Source organism: Mytilus californianus, unplaced genomic scaffold (assembly GCF_021869535.1).
Source record: "Mytilus californianus isolate M0D057914Y unplaced genomic scaffold, xbMytCali1.0.p SCAF_5, whole genome shotgun sequence".
In the NCBI taxonomy this organism is placed as follows: Eukaryota; Metazoa; Mollusca; class Bivalvia; order Mytilida; family Mytilidae; genus Mytilus; species Mytilus californianus.
Window position 1 is genome coordinate 104,079,539 of NW_026262701.1, and position 23,445 is coordinate 104,102,983.

General features: G+C 31.1%; 1 protein-coding gene across 1 annotated transcript; it reads left to right on the forward strand.

Moving 5' to 3' along the window:
• The first annotated feature begins 469 nt into the window (after positions 1-469).
• On the forward strand, positions 470-14,747 carry LOC127702847 (uncharacterized). Its single transcript, XM_052207151.1, has 15 exons — positions 470-1,281; positions 2,168-2,630; positions 3,638-3,724; positions 4,380-4,414; positions 5,167-5,257; positions 5,628-5,708; positions 6,103-6,190; positions 7,018-7,052; positions 7,288-7,375; positions 7,763-8,100; positions 8,396-8,572; positions 9,382-9,483; positions 10,139-12,707; positions 13,350-13,640; positions 14,740-14,747. Exons 1-15 carry the CDS (start codon positions 1,034-1,036, stop codon positions 14,745-14,747), a joined length of 4,701 nt encoding a protein of 1,566 aa, XP_052063111.1. The 5' UTR covers positions 470-1,033.
• Positions 14,748-23,445: the final 8,698 nt, after the last annotated feature.

Genomic DNA, 23,445 nt, shown 5'->3' on the forward strand with positions numbered 1-23,445 from the left:
AAAATTATGAAAATAAGAGTGCCTTACAGGCGTAGAACAATGTAGCAAATCATACTTCAATCAACAGAAGATCGTTTACAGAACCATGCACTAATAAATAAATTCAATGTTTTAGTCCGTGTCAGAACTTGGGATTTATAGATAAATTCAATGTAGGGTGTAAAAGGGGGTGTAGGTCAAATTGTTGTAGCAAATTAACACCAAATCATCAGTTGGATAATTGTCCCAATGGCAATTTTACCACATCTCATCATTTTATATTTTTGTGAAAAAGGTAGAACTTCACATTGTTTTTTTTCTTACTAATGTCTAGTATGTATAGATTAAGCATAACATCTCCTGTTATCCTACTACAATGTCGAGCAAACGGTTATGTTAAAATTTAGTTTTCACGTCTCAGGTCATTTTTTGTTCTCTTCGCGTATAAGCCTTGTTGCTCTATAAATATTTAGTGCAAAAATATATATAAGCAGAGGTCGGATGGGAAATATTCTGCATATGCCCAAATTAATATTTAAATTAGGTTAAGTTGCGACGGCGGTTTTCATTGGCTGCTAAAAGGATACATGGTGCTCTCAAACTCCCATCATCCAATGCTGCATCCTACAGCGTCCATCTTCCACATTTCTTACCACTGCGATAAAGAAAAAGCTATATTTTGTCGACATTTTGATAATATATCTGAATAGATATTGAGAGTCTGTGTATATATATATATTTCCTCTTTTATACTGCATCGTATTTTTGAGACAAACTAGCAAGAAAACTACGACGATAGCGTATTTTTCTGTCTAAATCTTTTGGTACCAAAACCAAAATTATTTCTGAAAATAGATTTGTATATATTTGTAAATAATTGTTGTACATAAAACGAGACATAAAGTAGCCAGCTAAGTTTTCTATTGATTCAGAATATAGTCAGTTTGACTGTTACGTCTTAGTGTTTTGTATTTGCCTGCAGTTGAAGGAATTTTGTAGTATTTAAATTTTGTAACATATTTGATCGATATTGTTTCATACTTATATTATAGAAATGTTTAACACTAACATTAATAAAGTTTTGAGAAGCGTTTTAATTGCAGGGGATTCCAACCTGAAGCAGCTTGTACCAATGTTTGAATACCCAGTTAGAACACTGTGCATACCTGGTGCCAAAGTACAGAATGACCGGAAAGAATTCTATTCCCAACTGATGAGTGCCATGAAGACAGAAAACCCGGACCAGATTGTTCTGCATCTAGGTTCGAATGATGTATTTGGTGATGTTGAATCAACTTTGAGGTAAGGAGGTTTAAAAAAAACAAATACAAAAATTTATACCGGTAGTCAACTTTCGATTTGTGCACTTCCCTTAAAATCCCCTTTAGTATGTAACAATACACCTAATCGATATTTGTCCGCCATAACTGGACATCACAAAGGTTCCCCGTGAAATTTTGACGCCACAATGGAAAAGTGATTGTTGTATGACATCAAAAGTTAAAGCGGCACAGATTCTCAGGCCCACTGGCGCAGATTTCCAAATATCGATAAGGTGTATGGTTATGTTATAACGTCACAGTAAAAACGGATTGTTCAATGACATCATTTATGCCGATTGACCCCGAGTCAACCAGTGTTGCTCATTCATTAAAAAACAACTCGAGATTGGTGTATTGTAAACCTGTTTGCTGATACTATATAAAAATAAAAGAGATGAGGTATAATTTCCCATTAGATGACTATCCACCAAAGTTCAAATGTAGTGTATGTAAGCAATCATGAGGTTCGTAATAGAGGACCTTCATGACGAACAATGTTAAAAATTCTTGCCAAATGATGTTTTTGGTGCATTACCATGATTACGTTAAAATTTACATGTTTTTTATGACGATAAAAAAAAATGAATGAATTTGGCCGAACACATTAAATTCTTTCCCTAAATAACGGTAACCGATAATTATTTGAGATCTTTGACAAATCATGTAATTTGATTGGCTGATTATTATTGATTTCAAAGAAACATTTGTTATATATAATATAAAATTACCTAGTTTCTAATGGTAATGAATTTGGCAGATATAGCTTACCTTTTAATTATAAACAATAGGTTGAATAATCTTATTTACTATAATGAATATGATGAATATTATTTGCCTCATGTACAAGTTTCTTATTTTGTCTTTAGATCTTATAGATTCCTGATAGAGAATTTGCTGCTGAAATTTAAATCGTTGCAAATAGGTATTTGTGGCATACTTCCCCGTGCAGTAAACCACTATGAGAGTAGTTATTGGAACTTGTCAGCATTGCCAAGACTGCAGAGAGATGTCGAGAAGTTGAACGCTGGTATACAGTCTTTAACTTGTGGTTACAGTAGATGTTTTTTTATTGATTATGCACAGCTCTTTAAACCTGCTGTTCATCTTGGAAGGGACGGACTTCATGTAAATAGAAATGGAGCTTTTATTTTGAAGATGACTATAGAGAACTATTTAGCAGAGAGACAAAAGTGTGTTACATCCGTGACTGCAATCTTATCTCACGTACAGGTACCTGATGTAGAATCTTTGTCACCCAAGATGACCTATGCAGAAGTGGTGAGACTACCAGTACCTTCTTCTGATACAGGAAAGAGACCTTTTGACACGGTATTTAATAGATTGTGTATAAGAATAGATGAAAGCATATTTGTATTTGTCTATCACTATCTTGCATGTCTGACAAATAACTTGTTAGAAATTAACATTTGATTTTCTATGATATTTTTTAAATGGTCTCCCTGGCATTTTAATTCAGGTTTTTAAATGCAGGCTCTGCCTTTGAAAAAAATATAAGTACATTTGTTCATTGTACATGTTGATGTAATAGATAAGAAATGGAATTATAAACAAATCATAACATGATAATGACATAAGTATTACAAAATGATGGATTTACTTTGAATATTATCTTTTTGTGAAGTGTTTATTATAGTTAACACAATTGAAACGGTTTCCTTACTGTTTATGCAGGAACATATATATTGACGGGACTTGACACTACCTAATTGTAGCCAATTTTATCGTTGTGTCATAGGTAATAAAGATACGATACGGAAACGGACATGTTTCAAAAACGTACTCGCTATTATCCTAATAATTTCTGATAATATCAATAAAATGTCATTCAAACTAGTTTTACAGTTGTATCAAACTTGTATTCTGTCACTTCAAGTTTGTTATAATTGCATTCATTTTATCACAGAATGGTACAGAATGCAAACGGTATTAAAAAAATGGCGCCGATTGCATTCCCAAATTCAAAAACATTATAAAACACTTCACATCAAATAAATCACACTTATTTTGGTCATTTTATATGACAAAATATATCTACTTTATATATACTTGTATTTATATACGATTAGAATTATGTGATTACTTTATTGAGCAGTTCTGATAAATTTTCAGTCAGACGCCACCAAAATCAATAAATCTTGCGAAGTCTCAAGGAGTCCGAGATTTGATCAATTTTATACTGGAAAGCCTATCCGATTCATTTCCCTTTAGATATACTGTTCCCAGGTTTATGTAACTGCTGATTTTATATAATATGTACATGTATTAACATTTGTCTTTGATTGATGTTAAGAATTACATTTGAATGTTTATTACAGGATGCTGAACATCAGAATTCCTCTAGAACCCCTTCTAAGAGGAAGAGATTGTCTTCAGCTGGGGCAAGAAGATCAAATAATAAAAGAGTAAGTGAAAAATTAAAATTTGTACTATTTAAAATAGAAAATATCATTTTATAATACAAAACAAAGATAATATCATAAAATCATAGATTCTCTATAAGTTCATAAGCAGCTATGATAGACCCTAATTTAAAGTTTTAGGATAAATTGCTAATAGATAAAAAAAAAATATAGGGCTGCTAACATGCATTTTATTGACATTTCATGGGAAAATATACCTGTCATATTTTATATGTATTTTGAATTAATAAAGATGGGATGTTAACAAAGTTCGGTGCTATATTTTTCAAAAGACTTATAAATTTATAGTATATAAATAAGTTAAAAAAAAATTAAAGGTTTGTGTCCTTGTTTTTAAGATGTAAGCCATTTAAAATTTGGTGGGAATTTATTCTCTCTAGATTTTCCATACATTTAACATTAGCACCTTTTTCTTTTAAAAACTATGTAAAATAAAAATAAAAGGCTTTTTAAACTATATGTTATAAATTAGGAAAAGAATAGACGGAGTTAGCATTCTAACTTTTTGATGGAACTACATGTGAATAAAACCAGAGGATTACCAATATCTGTCAAAAACAAAGACTAGCAAACATCCTTAAATGATTTGAACAAAAATTATATAACTTTATTTGTTTTCATTACCTTCTTAATTTAGTCTCACAGAAAACCAAGAGGAACTTATAAAACAGGGTTTGTCATCGTTGCATTATTGTGTTACCTTTTAATGTGTTTTTGTTATTGTAATTACTTGAATGAAGAAGTTTTTTGATTTACAACTCCATTGATGTCTTACTAACATGAATGCATGATGTTGAACAAAACTTTGAAAGTAAATCGTTATAAGTTGAAGTATTCTAATTAATTTTAAATGACCACTAAATACCATGGCATGCCTATAAAAAGTTGATATTTTTTTTCTTTTTGTAATTACTTGAATGAAGTATTTTTTGTGGTTTAAAACTTCATTGATATCTTACTAGCATGAATGCATGATGTTGAAGAAAACTTTGGAAATTTATCGTTATAAGTTTAATTATTCTAATTTTATTTTAAATGCACACTAAATACCATGGCATGCTTTTTAAAAGTTGATATTCAAGTGTTTTAAATGCTTGCATGTTAAAAAAAATTGCAACAAAACTTCATGAGGCAACAACAATTTAAGTGTTTCTAATTTTAAATACTATCAAGGAGCTTTTACTTTAAAGGAGAGGTTATATAGAAGTCTGAAAACAAGTACACATATGATGTATATATAAATACTATAGCACATTTGAATTTATATTGTATTGCAGAAGATTCATTTGTACATGCTTAAAAAAAGGTTGAAAACAATGAAATATGAATAACAAAATCCTTTAATCCAAGATTGTACCACAACTTAAATCTCTTCATAGTTTTAAACTGTTATATTTTTCTAATTCTACTTCCACTTCTTATAGATACAGTTTAAAGAGGAATGAAATAGTCCTAGATGTTACTGAGGATCTGGCTGTTATCTTGTCATCCTCAGTCATTCATAGTTTCTATCAGGTATTGTTTTGTTTACTTAAAGACTTATGCTGATATTGAAATGCAGAAAATTAAAATATCATTTATCTCAACATTTAATTTTTTAATCCCTACAAAGTATATAGAAAGATTAATGAGACATAATTTTTGAATTCAAAGGCAAAAACATTTAAAGAATACAATAAGTCGCAAGTACAATGTTGTTTGAATACATTGTTACTCTATCCTTAATACTTTCTTGTGCTTGATTTTGTTTCTGTTAATATTTCTATAAAGCTTAAATTATTCAATTACCCTGTAATATCATAGGAAATGTACTGAATTATTGGACTTGAATATTCATTTTATGGCAAAAAGGAAGATATTTGAATAATTATTGCATTTATTTTAGACTGACACGAAAAAGCAATCTGTGGAATCCTTACAAGTGAAGCAATCAAAGAAAACAGCTGTGACTAAGAAAGAAAAAAAAGTAATCTTGTTACATAGTTTCTATTCAGTTCAAATATTTACACCAAATAATAACTTAAGTTAATTAGAATTTTTTTTAAATAATCTATGTAAACGTTTTGAATTCGGTGTATTTCTATCTTGCATCTATATTAATTTTTTAATAGATTGAACAGAAAAGGCAGATACAATAGTTTTTGTACTGACATGATTATTTTCTGCTTTTAAACATTATTTTACTGTCAGTATTTTGTTTTTTTGTGGGTGTTTGATTTTATTTACCAGACATCCAGAGGAAGGTGGTATTTAATCTTGTTTACCTACAGATATTGAAATTTGCAAATCATATCAGATTGATAGATGTATGATATATCAAAAGTTGTTCATTTAAAGTTCAATATGCAATATTGTTTCAGAGCACTTATAATTGTCCTGTTTGTCCAGTAATATGCTCCAGAGAAGATTTTCTGATAGACCATGTTATTTGCTGTCATGCTAAAAAAGGTTTGGTATTAAAACTTCTTATAATTTAAGTATTGTGCTTTTCAGTTATGATATTTTTGGTATATAGAATGATTTTCGAAATCACACAATAGGCATTTTTACATTATAGTGGTCAATATAAGGATTAATATAGGATTGAATGAGACTTCTCAGGACCAGTATAAGCAGTATTAAAGTGCCTTCCCTGGGTATAATGTATTATAATAGGAACAGGAATGAGTATATATTAATTAAGCACATTTAAAAATGTATTTAGTCCTCACAGAAATCCGTTTGTATGTTTTCAAATATGCAGATTACTTCAGTCCGTTTATTTTACTATATTATAAATATTCAGTTATCACACATACATATGATATAACAGGAACTATAAAAACAATTGTTACAAGGCAAGCAACACCTCACAGAAAAAAGACACCTCACAATTTTAGACAATGAACTGAACATACATGGACTAGATACACTTACAGTTTGTTTTTATTACTGTTTTTATACGACTGCAAAAATTAAAAATTTTTTGGTCGTATATTGGTATGACGTTGTTTTATATTGAGATAAAAAATAATTTACTAAAGTGATAATTCTGTATTTCAAGAATGAATATTATTTAATCTCAAAAATATGGATTAACTTTGGTGATCCAAAAGAGTAAACAATTTCTCATAGACACTTTCCAAGTTATTTAAGATATTACTGGTATTAAATATATTTAAATTTCCTATGCTTGCACACCTCTAGAAAATGAATGATATGTACAGTCGAATAGGATTGCTGAATGCAAATAGATATGTATATGTTAAAACTTATGATGTCTTTTTTCTTTCCAGGCAAAACTCACTTAGTCAAAGATCTTTCTCTTCAGGTTTGTAATGTTTGGAATTCATTATTTCTGGTGATAATCATTTGAAAATGTGGTGAATTAGTTTTTGTAATTATTTTGTGCGGTATAAAAGAAATGTTTGAATTATTGGTTGTTTCTATATAAACAAGGAAAAAAGAGAAGAAATGCATGTACCAATCTGACAATTTATTACTTATAGATACCTTTTTACAAATTTATTTAGGTTTTTGAAAAAAATACTTTTTTATTTTGCTAGGTACCAATAACTGAGGAACCTGTAGAGGAGCTTAGGAGTTCCTATGACGAGAATGATAAACACATAGCATATGGTAGTGTATACATAGGTAAGAGTGTTTTAGGAATTTTAAAGTATTGGATGACATAATCTTTTCCACTATATTTAATATTGCAATAGACTTATTACAAATGAAATAGTATGGGCTTCACTCAAAAAAATGCGTCTTTTTTCCCTTGTGCATTTTGTGTATCTTACCTTTCAAATTAGGGTGCTATTTTATTTTTTCCTTGTCTACAGTTACATTTTAAAGCTAGATTGCAACATTTATGCTCTATTATTAATATATTATTTGTGTGCTATGTCCCTATTTAAGCTTAACTTTCGAAATCACACCACTTCCAGTCATATATTGATTATAAAATTCTGAAGCCAGCAAATCAGCTAGGTCTAGGTCAATTGAACAAACTTCTAAGCAAGTCCTTTATTGTTACAGAGGGTTATGAAGTGGATTGTATTATTCCATCACAAACAGAGTTTGCAGAGAGTGATGAAGTGGAGTGTAGTATTCTAACAACAATAGAGTTTGCAGAGAGTGATGAACTGGAGTGTAGTATTTCAACAATAGAATTTGCAGAGAGTGATGAAGTGGAGTGTAGTATTCCAACAACAATAGATTTTGCAGAGAGTGAGGAAGTGGAGTCTAGTAGTCCCACAAGAATAGAGTTTGCACTAACAACAGTGAAGGTTTTGGCAAGCAGATGTTGGAAGAACTTCAAACGGTTTATCCTGCATCTCTGTGGGGATGTTGAAGAAAATCCAGGACCTACAATGGTAGATGTAAAATATATTTATATTACAAGATTTTTTAACCAATATGTCCACTTATGACAATTTAATTAAAAACCCTATTTGACTATAAAATGTACAGAATAATAACAATGAAGAATACAACAACTTCCTAAAAAAAATCAGACAGCGGATACCCAATACATTTATGTTTTTTTATGATATAACAGATATATGAAATACATGTTGTATAGGTTCATATAATTTTTATGAAGTGATTTTCAGGTTAATAAGCTTCTATAACTATTTGTTTATTATATATGCTTTTATTTTCTTTTAGCTGAAGTGCAAGTGGGAGCAGTGTACAGAGGACAAGTTCACTGATATTCGTCTATTAGCCCAGCACGTGATTTCGCACATTCATCCTGGAATTCTTTGCCAATGGGAAGAATGTGTATATTGTTGTCCAAATGAACAATACAAACTGGAAATTCATGTGCTACAACATATATACTTGGTACAGATTTTAATTGAAATTATATATAAAAATAAAAAAGATGTGGTATGATTGCCAATGAGACAACTCTCCACCAGAGACCAAATGATGTGGAAGTTAACAACTATAGGTCACCATACGGCCTTCAACAATGATCAAAACCCATACCGCAGATGAAGCTATGAATGAAAGGCTTGAAGTGAAAAGTATATTACAATTCAAACAAGAGAATTAACAGCCTTATATATGTACAAACAATAAATGAAAAACAAATATGATATACAGCAACAAACGACTAACACTGAATTGCAGGTTCCTGACTTGGGACATGCACAAAATCATTCAGAATTTGGCGACGTTAAACATGTTTGCTGGAGCCAAACCCCACCCAACCCCCTCCACTTTAACCTGGGACAGTGGTATAACAGTACAACATCAGAACAAGATATAATTAACAGTTGAAAAGGACTTAACTCATCTGATTGATACAAAGCGCCAAAAAACTGACAAAAACACAAAAGACACAAAGTATAGATTTGAGAGTACTCAGAGTTACTGAAAACTAGATCAAAGCCAAAAATAACTAATAAAAAACATGTATCTAAGACTATGTGCAATTACTAGTTTCACAAGTTATTTAGGGAAAAGAAAATAGATTAAAGAACATCATAATTTCACCCAAAAGAAAAAAAAGAAAGTATCTTTGTATTGCATGAGGCTAATTGTTATGTCTCAATCAATGGAGATCATATTATATATATTACCATGTAAATTGTACCAATTTTCTTTAAATAATGCGGAAACATTGATTTTAAAGTATTTATTTGTAGGAACAGTTAACTTTTCAGTCAATTGAAGAATGGGGAAGAGCACTTCCTTCAGGACAGTTTTCAGAGAATTGTACTGATCTTCACTTGTGTCCTCCTAATTTGGTGAGGTTATGTCCATTTCAGCCTCATATAAAAATAAAAAAAAACACTTTTGTACAATCATTCAACATTGCATATTCCATATCAATTTTTTATTTATTAGTATTTGAAATATGTAGTATGATTGACAATGAAACAACTATCAAAAAAAGAGACGAAAGAATGTAGATTTTAGCGACTAAAAGTCACTACAATCTTCAACAATGAGCAATACCTATACCATATAGTTAGCTTTAAAAGGGCACAACATGAAAAATGTGAAATTAAAAAACAGTCTGATATATTTTTTAAAAAAATCACGAAAAACAGATATGTATTGTTTACAGAATATAAAAATAAGAAGATGCAGTATGATTGCCAATGAGACAACTCTCCACAAGAGACAGATTGCCATAGAAAATTAAAAACTATAGGACACCCTACAGCTTTCAGCAATTATGTTCATTATTTCAGCAAATATTATATTTAATTTATCATTGGTATGCCTAAATGTTCATTAATGACCTTCACAATAGAAAATAAATCTGCCATCAAGAACCTACATGTATTAATTCAATATCAGAAATTTGCATTATAAGATGTCTCAAATACTAAAAACGAATACGATATGTTATAATGCACACACATATATGTGTATTTATACTTATATTTGTTGCAGAAAATTAAGTTAGGCCTCCCATTGTTAGATGAAGAATTTAGTATGCCATCTCAGTACCCGTATACTGTTAAAGATCATCAGCTTTATGTACTACAGTTACAGACAGAGAATCCAGAAAATTATGAAAGATTAGTATCTGCCTTTCAACAAAAGGTTGAAACCATGAGTGATACTACAGCTAGTCAATCTGGAACTGAACCCTCAACTTCTACTAGTGGTAATACCACAGAGCTGACAATCCAGGGAATTGATCAATTGGCTGTCTTGAACTCTAACATGACACGCTCAAGTCAACAGGTTATTGTCACAAACCGTCCTGAGCTGACAGGTACCAATCAGAGTACAGTAAAATTTACACTCAGAGATGAAACAGAAATAGTAACAAGGAAGTATATCTCAAGCAACTCTAAGAAGAGAAAATATGTAGCCTCCAGCATTCAAAACCTTAATGATAGAAACATGACCGAAAATGATCTAATAACAAACTTAAATATGTGTAGACAGGCTATTTTGGTGGAACATAATATAATCAGCAAAATGCAAGATATGAAATTTCTTGATCCAAATAATTGTCTATTTTTATTTGAGGAAGCTGCTATTAATATGTCAACTTATCCAGACTGCTCTGAAGGAGTTTTCATTTTTTCAATCTTTGATATTGAGATTGAAAATCACAATGCACCTGTACATTATATACGATACATAGAATCAGGATATTACAAACATTTCATGGAGGAGACTTTTCTGGATGTAATATGTCAAACATTAGGAATTCTGCAAGATAATGTATTCTTATGCAACATCCTAACTGGTGGAGATCAGCAGAGAATGCTCATTGAAAAGAAAAACAAGGACTCAAGAAAATCTAGAACACGCCCTGACAAAATTTATGCCAACAATTTAAAGAGCTTAAAATCTAGAAGACAACAATTGTGTGAAAAAGTTAAAGACTTTTGTGACATTGAACTAGCTGCTTGTTTTGTGCACACTGCTAGACATGGTTATAAAGTTAAGATAGATTCAGATGCCAGTGATGGTCTTTACTTTTCATCTAACAATGAACTATTCCACACAGATATCATACAAAACAAGATACTTCATTACCCAGAAGTGAAAAATGCAGAAGTTAGTGACAAATGCTCAGATGACTTTATGAAGCCTCTCCCTGCTAGTAATGTTAATAACCTATGTTACAAAAGTTGCATGATTAACTTTCTATCAAATGATCACAACAGATTCCTTGGAAAAGAAAATTTGCGCTATCATTACAGATTTTCAACAAGTCCAAAGGCCACCTCTTTGAGAAATCGGGTATTGTACTTGTACAAAAATCATCAGCTGAATGAACTTCAAACCATTTACTCATCTTTCCAACAAGAAGACCAGAATCAAGAAAACATAAATAACCAAAATATGAATGATCCCACTGGAGAACCTCAAACAAAAAGAACAAGGACATTTATTCCACGGAAGAAAATTCTGACAAAAGAAATGGCTTTGCAGACTATTTCAGGACAAAATGTGGAAAATATGTTCAAAAAAGTAAATTTATATGATAACTACAAGAAAAATCTTTTACAGAATCGAAGTTTTATTATCCAGGTTTACGATGAAGAGAAAGTTATTGCAATTATGAATGATTATGATGATGAAAGTGGGGAATTTAGAAGCTCTGATTATGTAAAAACATCAAGGGATCTTTTCGAGAACGGTTATTTTTACACTTGCAACTGTCGTATCTATCGTACCTTGTTGGAATCCCTGGATAACAATATGGAACAGTTTGATGCTCTGGATGAAAATGGTATTAAATGCATGCATTGTCGTTTTTTGCATCAAGAGGTATCACCAAATTTGGAAAGGAATGAGCAAGCAACCGTAACAAACATTCAAGTAGTCATACAAGATGCTCTGTTATACAAGGATAGGAAAATTATTGAATTGCCAACTACAAGACCAGGAACCAAAAAATTTTCAATTTTGATAGATGATGACATTTCATTAGTTCATTTGACATTCAATTCACGTCTTCAGCGCTATATAGTTTCCTGCTTGAATGGATTATGTAAAAGTAAAAAAGGATGCAAGAAAAATGTTGACTGTCTTAATACTGATCAAAATTTATGTGTTCATTTGTCTGAGCTGAAGAATGCTCCTCATTTTTGGACAGAATTTAGCAAACCTGAAGCTGCAGTGAACACTGAAAATGATGAGAATATACAGCTTATTGATCCCAATCTAGTTCAGAATATACAACATCGTTATATATTGGGCGCTCTTAACTTAAACAATGTTGAAAATGGATGCATTAAAGGTCCACATCTTATTCCAGATATTCCAACTTCAGTTTGTCCATGTGGCGCAGGATGGACAAGTAATCAGCAGCTAAATGGTGTAAGTACATTTTCCAGAGTACTCACTATCTATACAAAAATAGCACCAGTACAGTGTCAGGTATATAGCAGAAGCTGTGCTAATGAAGAATCACCTTGTAAAAAAGACTGGGATGAAGGAGATAAAGAATGTTTACATGTAGTTACCCGAGATACTGCAGCTGGAGATGAAATTGGTTGGGCATTTGTAAACCAGGTTTTGTCCACTAAAATAACCTTTTCAGCATTCTGTGATTTAAAAACTAAAGACTACAAAGAATGCAATCCTAATTTCAGGTCATTTATGGATTCATCTGTATTCATAAAGTGGTGGTTTAGTTGGGCATCTAATATGAAGATTGACTTTAGGAAACCTTGTCCTATCTGCAAATTTAGACCTAAACAACTTGCTTGTGATGGAACGAAAGTTGGTATTGGATTCAGACATGCTTCTTTTGATGAAATAAGTAAACCAGATAATCCTGACAATATACTTCCTACATTACATCGTAGAATGGCAAGATGCTTCCTTTTTGACAGAGTTGGAGATAAAGAACAACTTAATACTGCCAGACACCATTTGAACTACTTAGCGAAGTTAAACCTTGATAAAATTCCACCTCAGGAAATATTATCTGATGAAGAAACTCAGCAGAGAAACAACATACTACTAGAAATATTGGACAACTCAGTAAGGCCTTCTTTCGAACGCTTTCTTAATAACATGCCAGATGTGGAAAAGATATCTTATGCCTTCATATTGCATATGCTTTGCACTACTGCACCAGTTATCAGTTTAATTCCCTATTCGTACTTAAATAATCTAACTGAGTTATTAGACCACATTAGTGGCCTTAATATAAATGCTGCTGGAAATGGCTTTTACAACAGAAAAATGTATGAAATGAGAGAGTATGCTCCAGAATTAAGAGATTTGATTGCTTCATCCATGCTTAGTCATGCCAATCCTCAAGGAAATAATTTTGTTCCCGATGATGTCATTACATTTATTCGATATTTGATCAAATGTGTTGCAGATATGGAGATCACTCAACCAGATCCTGCAAATCCACAACCAGGAACATATAACCCAGCTAAGTATGGAAGAGCTTACTACTTTTCAGAAACTGGTGAAAAATTGCGCCCCGTTAGAAAATTTACCATTGACGGTGAGAAGAGAAAAAACCCATCATATGATGACCCACCTCTTCCCCATGACAACTGTGAGAAATATTTTTCCAAAACCCAAATTTCAGCAAGAGGTACATCAACATTGTTTTTATGGTTTTGTCCAAGTCATGGTCACTGTTATGGTTTTCATATGACCAATGCAGAAGGCAGAAAAGATCCATCAGCCTCCCTTTACTCACATCTGGAGCATCCACCCACGGATATCTTCTATGATTTTGCTTGTAATCTACAGGAGTATTGCCTGAACAGAGAAAGTGGCTATTACCGATGTGTTTGTTTCTTCCATGATATTTTCCATGGGTATTCTCATAAATGCTCATGTGCCTATAGATCTTCAAGACTCCAAGGATTTGACACAATAAACTCTGAAATATGTGAACAATTCAACAGCTTTATCCAGTGTATTAAGTCCTCAGCACGCCAAATGACCCAGGAACATTTTTGTTTTTATCTGCAGTTTTTTTTACATGAATGGAATGAGAGAAAAAGGGAAAAATATCAGAAACGAATTGCAGTGGCAGTTGCTGGAGGTCCATAACTACCAACAATACCCATAATTATTCTTCAAAATGTAATACCAAATAATTTTTCTTGCACATGGATATTTTACTTAAATGCAATATAATTCTCGTCATTTACCAATATACATGTAGCATATATATTTATATATATATAGATATCTCAAAAAAAAATTCTGAATGATGTAAAAATTTATATCAATTGCCTTTTGCCTCTTATAATGGTATAATTAATGTGTTTTTTAACAGGGAAACCTTGTCACAAACAATACCTCATTGAGCAGATTTTTCATAATTCATTTGTAATTAGTTGAATGTCCATTAGTGTTTTAATTGTTCATTAAGTACATTTTTTTAGTAAATACAGCACATGATTACAAAATTTTGGTCAGCATTTAATTTTTTTTTGTTTGTTAAATGTCCTTTAGTATCATAGTATCATATATTTTTGGGGTTGAATGTCCATTTGTATCATAATGTTATATATTGTATTGGTAAAATTTTCCTTTGTTTGTTAAAGACCCTTAGTATCATAATGTCATATATTTTTGTTGTTCTTTAAGTACATTCTTTGGTAAATGCAATGGTAATATCATAGTGTTAAATATTTTTTGGTTAAATGTCTCTTTGTTTGTTAAATATCCCTTAGTATCATAATGTAATATATTTTTGTAATTTACTTAGTAAGTTAGTGGTTGTTTTTGGTCAGCATTTCAAAGATTTTTTTTTTTTTATTTAAATGTCCCTCAGTATTAAAATGTTATACATTTTATTGGTTAAATTTCTCTTTGTTTGTTAAAAGTCCCTTAATATCATAGTGTCATATATTTTTTGGGTTAAATCTCCCTTAGTATTATAAAGTAATATATTTTTTGGTTAAATTTCTCTTTGTTAAAAGTCCCTTAATATCAGAGTGTCATATATTTTATGGTTAAATCCCCCTTAGTATTATAAAGTAATATATTTTTTGGTTAAATTTCTCTTTGTTAAAAGTCCCTTAATATCAGAGTGTCATATATTTTATGGTTAAATCTCCCTTAGTATTATAAAGTAATATATTTTTTGGTTAAATTTCTCTTTGTTAAAAGTCCCTTAATATCAGAGTGTCATATATTTTATGGTTAAATCTCCCTTAGTATTATAAAGTAATATATTTTTTGGTTAAATTTCTCTTTGTTTGTTAAAAGTCCCTTAATATCATAGTATCATATATTTTTTGGTTAAATCTCCCTTAGTATTATAAAGTAATATATTTTTTGGTTAAATTTCTCTTTGTTTGTTAAAAGTCCCTTAATATCATAGTGTCATATATTTTTTGGTTAAATCTCCCTTAGTATTATAAAGTAATATATTTTTTGGTTAAATGTCCCTTTGTTTGTTAAATATCCCTTAGTATCATAATGTAATATATTTTTGTAATTCACTTAGTAAGTTAGTGGTTGTTTTTGGTCAGCATTTCAAAGATTTGTTTTTTTTTTATTTAAATGTCCCTCAGTATTAAAATGTTACACATTTTATTGGTTAAATTTCTCTTTGTTTGTTAAAAGTCCCTTAATATCATAGTGTCATATATTTTTTGGTTAAATCTCCCTAAGTATTATAAAGTAATATATTTTTTGGTTAAATTTCTCTTTGTTTGTTAAAAGTCCCTTAATATCATAGTGTCATATATTTTTTGGTTAAATCTCCCTTAGTATTTTCAAGTAATATATTTTTTGGTTAAATTTCTCTTTGTTTGTTAAATCTCCCTTAATATCATAGTATCATATATTTTTTGGTTAATTCTCCCTTAGTATCATAAAGTAATATATTTTTTGGTTAAATCTCTCTTTGTTTGTTAAATCTCCCTTAATATCATAGTATCATATATTTTTTGGTTAAATCTCCCTTAGTATTATAAAGTAATACATTTTTTGGTTAAATCTCCCTTAGTATTATAAAGTAATATATTTTTTGGTTAAATCTCCCTTAGTATTATAAAGTAATATATTTTTTGGTTAAATCTCTCTTTGTTTGTTAAAAGTCCATTAATATCATAGTGTCTTTTTTTTGGTTAAATCTCCCTTAGTATAAAGTAATATATTTTTTGGTTAAATCTCCCTTAGTATTATAAAGTAATATATTTTTTGGTTAAATCTACCTTAGTATTATAAAGTAATATATTTTTTGGTTAAATCTCTCTTTGTTTGTAAAAAGTCCATTAATATCATAGTGTCTTTTTTTTTTGGTTAAATGTCCCTTAGTATCATAAAGTAATACATTTTTTGGTTAAATCTCTCTTAGTTTGTTAATTCTCCCTGAATATCATAGTATCATATATTTTTTGGTTAAATCTCCCTTAGTAGTATGAAGTAATATATTTTTTGGTTAAATCTCTCTTTGTTGTTTAAACATCCCTTATTATCATAGTGCCATATATTTTTTGGTTAAACTCCCTTAGTATTATTTTTTTGGTTAAATCTCCCTTAGTATTATAAAGTAATATATTTTTGGGTTAAATCTCCCTTAATATCATAGTATCATATATATGTTTTGGTTAAATCTCCCTTAGTATTATAAAGTAATATATCTTTGTGTTAAATCCTTCTTTGTTTGTTAAAAGTCCCTTAATATCATAGTATCATATATTTTTTGGTTTAATGTCCCTTAGTATTATACTTCTCCATGTATATATTTCATCGGTTAAATGACTCTTTGTTTGTCAAATGTCCCTTAGTATCATAATGATGTATATTTTTGTTTTTGGATTTCATTAAGTACATTTTTTTAATACAGTTGTAAATTTTGGTCAGCATTCAATGATTTTTGTTGTTGTTAAATGCCCCTTAGTATCATAATGTTATTTATTTTTGGTAAAATATCCGTAAGTATCAGAATGTACTATATTTTTGTTGTTTATTAAGTACAAATTTTTGTTGTTGATTTTATTGAGTATATTTTGTCGTAAGTACAGTTGTAATTTTTTGTTAGCCTGTCAATGATTTTGTCAATTAAATGTCCCTTAGTATCAAAATGTAATATATTTTTGTTGTTGATTTCATTGAGTACATTTTATATAAGTATATAGCATGTATTTACAGTATACAGAAGAGAACCAAGGGGGGAGGGGTTTACAGTACTAGAGTATCTGCAAGTTAATTCCTGCTGGACAGCAAGGTGCGTCTTTGACACACCAGCAGTTTTCACTGCTCAGATCCTTAAACTGCAGGTAGACGGTACAGTATTGTGTTGTTTTTTTTTATGTGTTTTTTTTTTTTTTTTTTTTTTTTTTTCATGCTGTTTGTATGTACTATAATTGATGAAATCTTTGTTACATCTTTTTTTTTGTTTAGCTTATTTTTTTAAATACTGTGAAAGTGCTATAATAAATCAGTTTGTCTCTAATAACATTTTATTCACATTTGGATATAATGTATTACCTGATGTTCAACATAAAAATCACTTCTTCAGATACTGCATCCTCAATTTCAAATTAAAATAAAACAAGCCTGACAATTGCTTACACTTTAATTATTGCTAAAATAAAACACTTCTACAGTATTTAAAAGGGGTTTTGATTTTTTAAAGTTTATGTACCACTTATATTTTTTATTGAAATACATGTTACAATTTACAGATTATTGAATAAATAACTAAAACCCCTTAGAATATTATGAGTGGCTGCTGTTATATTTGATCAGTATACACCATATGTTTTTATGGGTTTTGGTAGAATCTACAAGCTGCATCTAATTTTAAGATGGTTCAACTGTCCAAGTAAGTATAGAGAAAGGTATTCTAACCAATAAATTGGTTGATGTTACATGTATGACAATTCTTAATGCTGGTCGTGATAAACCAGTATGAAATATGAAATATTCAAATACATTCTTGAATATTTCCAGAAATAATGAGGGAAAATATTAGTTGTTTTTAAGCAGAACCCTTACATGTACTGTTACTGGAGTAGGGTCATAATGTTTCAATTCAAAGTCTATCTAAAGTGGATTGTCAGTAAACCTGCTACACAAACAAGCTTCATCTTTTCAAATAAAATGCAATAACAGTATATATATATATATATCAGTCTAGGTGTCAAGAGTGGTCTAGAGTGATGGACACACCTAGATACAGTCTGTAAGTATTGTCTGTGGTACTTAGATACAGTCTGTAAGTATTGTCTGGTTCTTACGTACAGTCTGTATAGGTTACGTAGGTCTATACATAATGGTTATTAAATATAGTTTATATGCATGGTCTGTGGTTCTTATGTATTGACATTTGTTCTAAGATACGGTCTGTATATATACATTGCCTTTGGATTTAAGATACAGTCGTGTATATACTTGTCTGTGGTCCTTCACTTCAATTGGACAGACGGCCGAGTCTTGCGGTTATTTGGCCAACCTATTGTATTCATTGCCCAACGGTAAATTTGTTCCCGTCCTGATCATGAATGAAATATTTGCCACTGGATGTAAATACTCTGTTGGACGGACAGAGTCTAGCGGTTAAATAACCTACCTATTGTATTCATTGATAATATGATCTCGTCCTGAACATGAATGAAATATTTGTCACTGGACGTAAAACAAACATCAATCAATCAATCTAGCGGTTACTAGACCGGTGACAACACAGGTAAAACGACTAACTAAAAGACAACTTTAATTAAAATGCCAAATTAAATTACTTTTTCTACAGAGTTATTTGATAAGTATATGCTCTATATAACATTCATACACCAATGAAACATAGTGGAAATAGACCCTATACAACGTTCATACACCTATGAGACATAGTTATTTGATGGGTATATACCAGACAAAGGTCATATACCAATGAGACGGAGTTATTCAATGGGTATAAACCATTTATAATGTTCATACACCAATGAGACAGAGTTGTTCGGTGGGTATAAACCCTATATAACGTTCATACACTAATGAGATACAGTGAGACAGAGTTATTCAATGGGTATATACCCTATATAACGTTCAAACACCAATGAGACAGAGTTATTCGATGGGTATAAACCCTATTTTACGTTCATACACCAATGAGACGGAGTTATACGATGGGTATAAACCTTATATAACATTCATACACCAATGAGATAAAGTGAGACAAAGTTATTCGATGGGTATAAACCCTATATAACGTGCATACACCAATGAGATAAAGTGAGACAGAGTTATTCGATGTGTATATACCCTATATAACGTGCATACACCAATGAGATAAAGTGAGACAGAGTTATTCGATGTGTATATACCCTATATAACGTGCATACACCAATGAGATACAGTGAGAAAGAGTTATTCAATGGGTATATACCCTATATAACGTTCATACACCAATGAGACAGAGTTATTCGATGGGTATATACCCTATATAACGTTCATACACCAATGAGACAGAGTTATTCGATGGGTATATACCCTATATAACGTTCATACACCAATGAGACAGAGTTATTCGATGGATATATACCCTATATAACGTTCATACACTAGTGAGACAGAGTCATTCGAAGGGTATATACTCTATATATCGTTCATACACCAATGAGACAGAGTTATTCGATGGCTATATACCCTATATAACGTTCAAACACCAATGAGACAGAGTTATTCGATTGGTATAAACGCTATATAACATTCATACACCAATGAGACAGAGTTATTCAATTGGTATAAACCCTATATAACGTTCATACACCAATGAGACAGAGTTATTCGATGGGTATATACCCTATATAACATTCATACACTAGTGAGACGGAGTTATTCGATGGGTTTATACCCTATATAACGTTCATACACCAATGAGACAGAGTTATTCGATGGATATATACCCTATATAACGTTCATACACTAGTGAGACAGAGTCATTCGATGGGTATATACTCTATATAACGTTCATACACCAATGAGACAGAGTTATTCGATGGCTATATACCCTATATAACGTTCAAACACCAATGAGACAGAGTTATTCGATTGGTATAAACCCTATATAACATTCATACACCAATGAGATGGAGTTATTCAATTGGTATAAACCCTATATAACATTCATACACCAATGAGACAGAGTTATTCGATGGGTTTATACCCTATATAACGTTCATACACCAATTAGAAAGAGTTTTTCAATTGGTATAAACCCTATATAACATTCATACACCAATGAGACAGAGTTATTCGATTGGTATATACCCTATATAACGTGCATACACCAATGAGATAAAGTGAGACAGAGTTATTCGATGTGTATATACCCTATATAACGTGCATACACCAATGAGATAAAGTTAGACAGAGTTATTCGATGTGTATATACCCTATATAACGTGCATACACCAATGAGATACAGTGAGACAGAGTTATTAAATGGGTATATACCCTATATAACGTTCATACACCAATGAGACAGAGTTATTCGATGGGTATATACCCTATATAACATTCACACACTAGTGAGACGGAGTTATTCGATGGGTATATACCCTATATAACGTTCATACACCAATGAGACAGAGTTATTCGATGGATATATACCCTATATAACGTTCAAACACCAATGAGACAGAGTTATTCGATTGGTATAAACCCTATATAACATTCATACACCAATGAGATGGAGTTATTCAATTGGTATAAACGCTATATAACATTCATACACCAATGAGACAGAGTTATTCGATGGGTATATACCCTATATAACGTTCATACACCAATGAGACAGAGTTATTCGATGGATATATACCCTATATAACGTTCATACACTAGTGAGACAGAGTCATTCGAAGGGTATATACTCTATATATCGTTCATACACCAATGAGACAGAGTTATTCGATGGCTATATACCCTATATAACGTTCAAACACCAATGAGACAGAGTTATTCGATTGGTATAAACCCTATATAACATTCATACACCAATGAGATGGAGTTATTCAATTGGTATAAACGCTATATAACATTCATACACCAATGAGACAGAGTTATTCGATTGGTATATACCCTATATAACGTGCATACACCAATGAGATAAAGTGAGACAGAGTTATTCGATGTGTATATACCCTATATAACGTGCATACACCAATGAGATAAAGTGAGACAGAGTTATTCGATGTGTATATACCCTATATAACGTGCATACACCAATGAGATACAGTGAGACAGAGTTATTCAATGGGTATATACCCTATATAACGTTCATACACCAATGAGACAGAGTTATTCGATGGGTATATACCCTATATAACGTTCATACACCAATGAGATACAGTGAGACAGAGTTATTCAATTGGTATATACCCTATATAACGTTCATACACCAATGAGACAGAGTTATTCGATGGGTATATACCCTATATAACATTCATACACTAGTGAGACGGAGTTATTCGATGGGTATATACCCTATATAACGTTCATACACCAATGAGACAGAGTTATTCGATGGATATATACCCTATATAACGTTCATAAACTAGTGAGACAGAGTCATTCGAAGGCAATATACTCTATATATCGTTCATACACCAATGAGACAGAGTTATTCGATGGCTATATACCCTATATAACGTTCAAACACCAATGAGACAGAGTTATTCGATTGGTATAAACCCTATATAACATTCATACACCAATGAGACAGAGTTATTCAATTGGTATAAACCCTATATAACATTCATACACCAATGAGACAGAGTTATTCGATGGCTATATACCCTATATAACGTTCAAACACCAATGAGACAGAGTTATTCGATTGGTATAAACCCTATATAACATTCATACACCAATGAGACAGAGTTATTCAATTGGTATAAACCCTATATAACATTCATACACCAATGAGACAGAGTTATTCAATTGGTATAAACCCTATATAACATTCATACACCAATGAGACAGAGTTATTCGATGGATATATACCCTATATAACGTTCATACACTAGTGAGACAGAGTCATTCGATGGGTATATACTCTATATAACGTTCATACACCAATGAGACAGAGTTATTCAATTGGTATAAACCCTATATAACATTCATACACCAATGAGACAGAGTTATTCGATGGATATATACCCTATATAACGTTCATACACTAGTGAGACAGAGTCATTCGATGGGTATATACTCTATATAACGTTCATACACCAATGAGACAGAGTTATTCGATGGCTATATACCCTATATAACGTTCAAACACCAATGAGACAGTTATTCGATTGGTATAAACCCTATATCATTCATACACCAATGAGACAGAGTTATTCAATTGGTATAAACCCTATATAACATTCATACACCAATGGGACAGAGTTATTCGATGGATATATACCCTATATAACGTTCATACACTAGTGAGAAAGAGTTATTCAATTGGTATAAACCCTATATAACATTCATACACCAATGAGACAGAGTTATTCGATGGGTATATACCCTCTATAACATTTTAACACCAATGAGACAGAGTTATTTAATTGGTATAAACCCTATATAACATTCATACACCAATGAGATGGAGTTATTCAATTGGTATAAACCATATATAACATTCATACACCAATGAGACAGAGTTATTTGATGGGTATATATTGTCCAATGTGGTATTATGCTAATCTGTAGTTGACGTTTTGCACCTGGTACAATATAGTTTCATTTGATACCATGTCATACATATAGAATATTGGCATTTTTGTTTCATGCCCCACTTAGGGGCATTATGTTTTTCGGTCGTGCGTCCTTCAATTTTTTTGTACCGCTTCAGGTTAAAGTTTTTTGAGTTCTTTGCTTTACAGATAAAAATTAACTTCATCATTGACACAAAAACTTTATTATGTTGACATCGATGGGTATAAAAACAAGAGGCTCTCAAGAGCCTGAATCGCTCACCTGTATTTCAGAGAAGATTTTTAAATGTTAGCAAACTTGATGAACAAATTGTGTAAAATTGTCTTTAAAGGGCAATAACTCCTTAAGGGGTCAATTGACAATTATGGTCATATTCACTTTTTTGTAGATCTTAATTTGCTGAACATTATTGCTGCTTACAGTTTATATATACATGTATCTATAATAATATTCAAAATAATAACAAAAAACTGCAAAATTTTGTTAAAACTACCAATTCGGTGGCAGCAACCCAACAATGAATGGGTTGTTCGATTCGTCTGAAAATTTCAGAGCTGATAGATCTTGACCAATTGAACAATTTT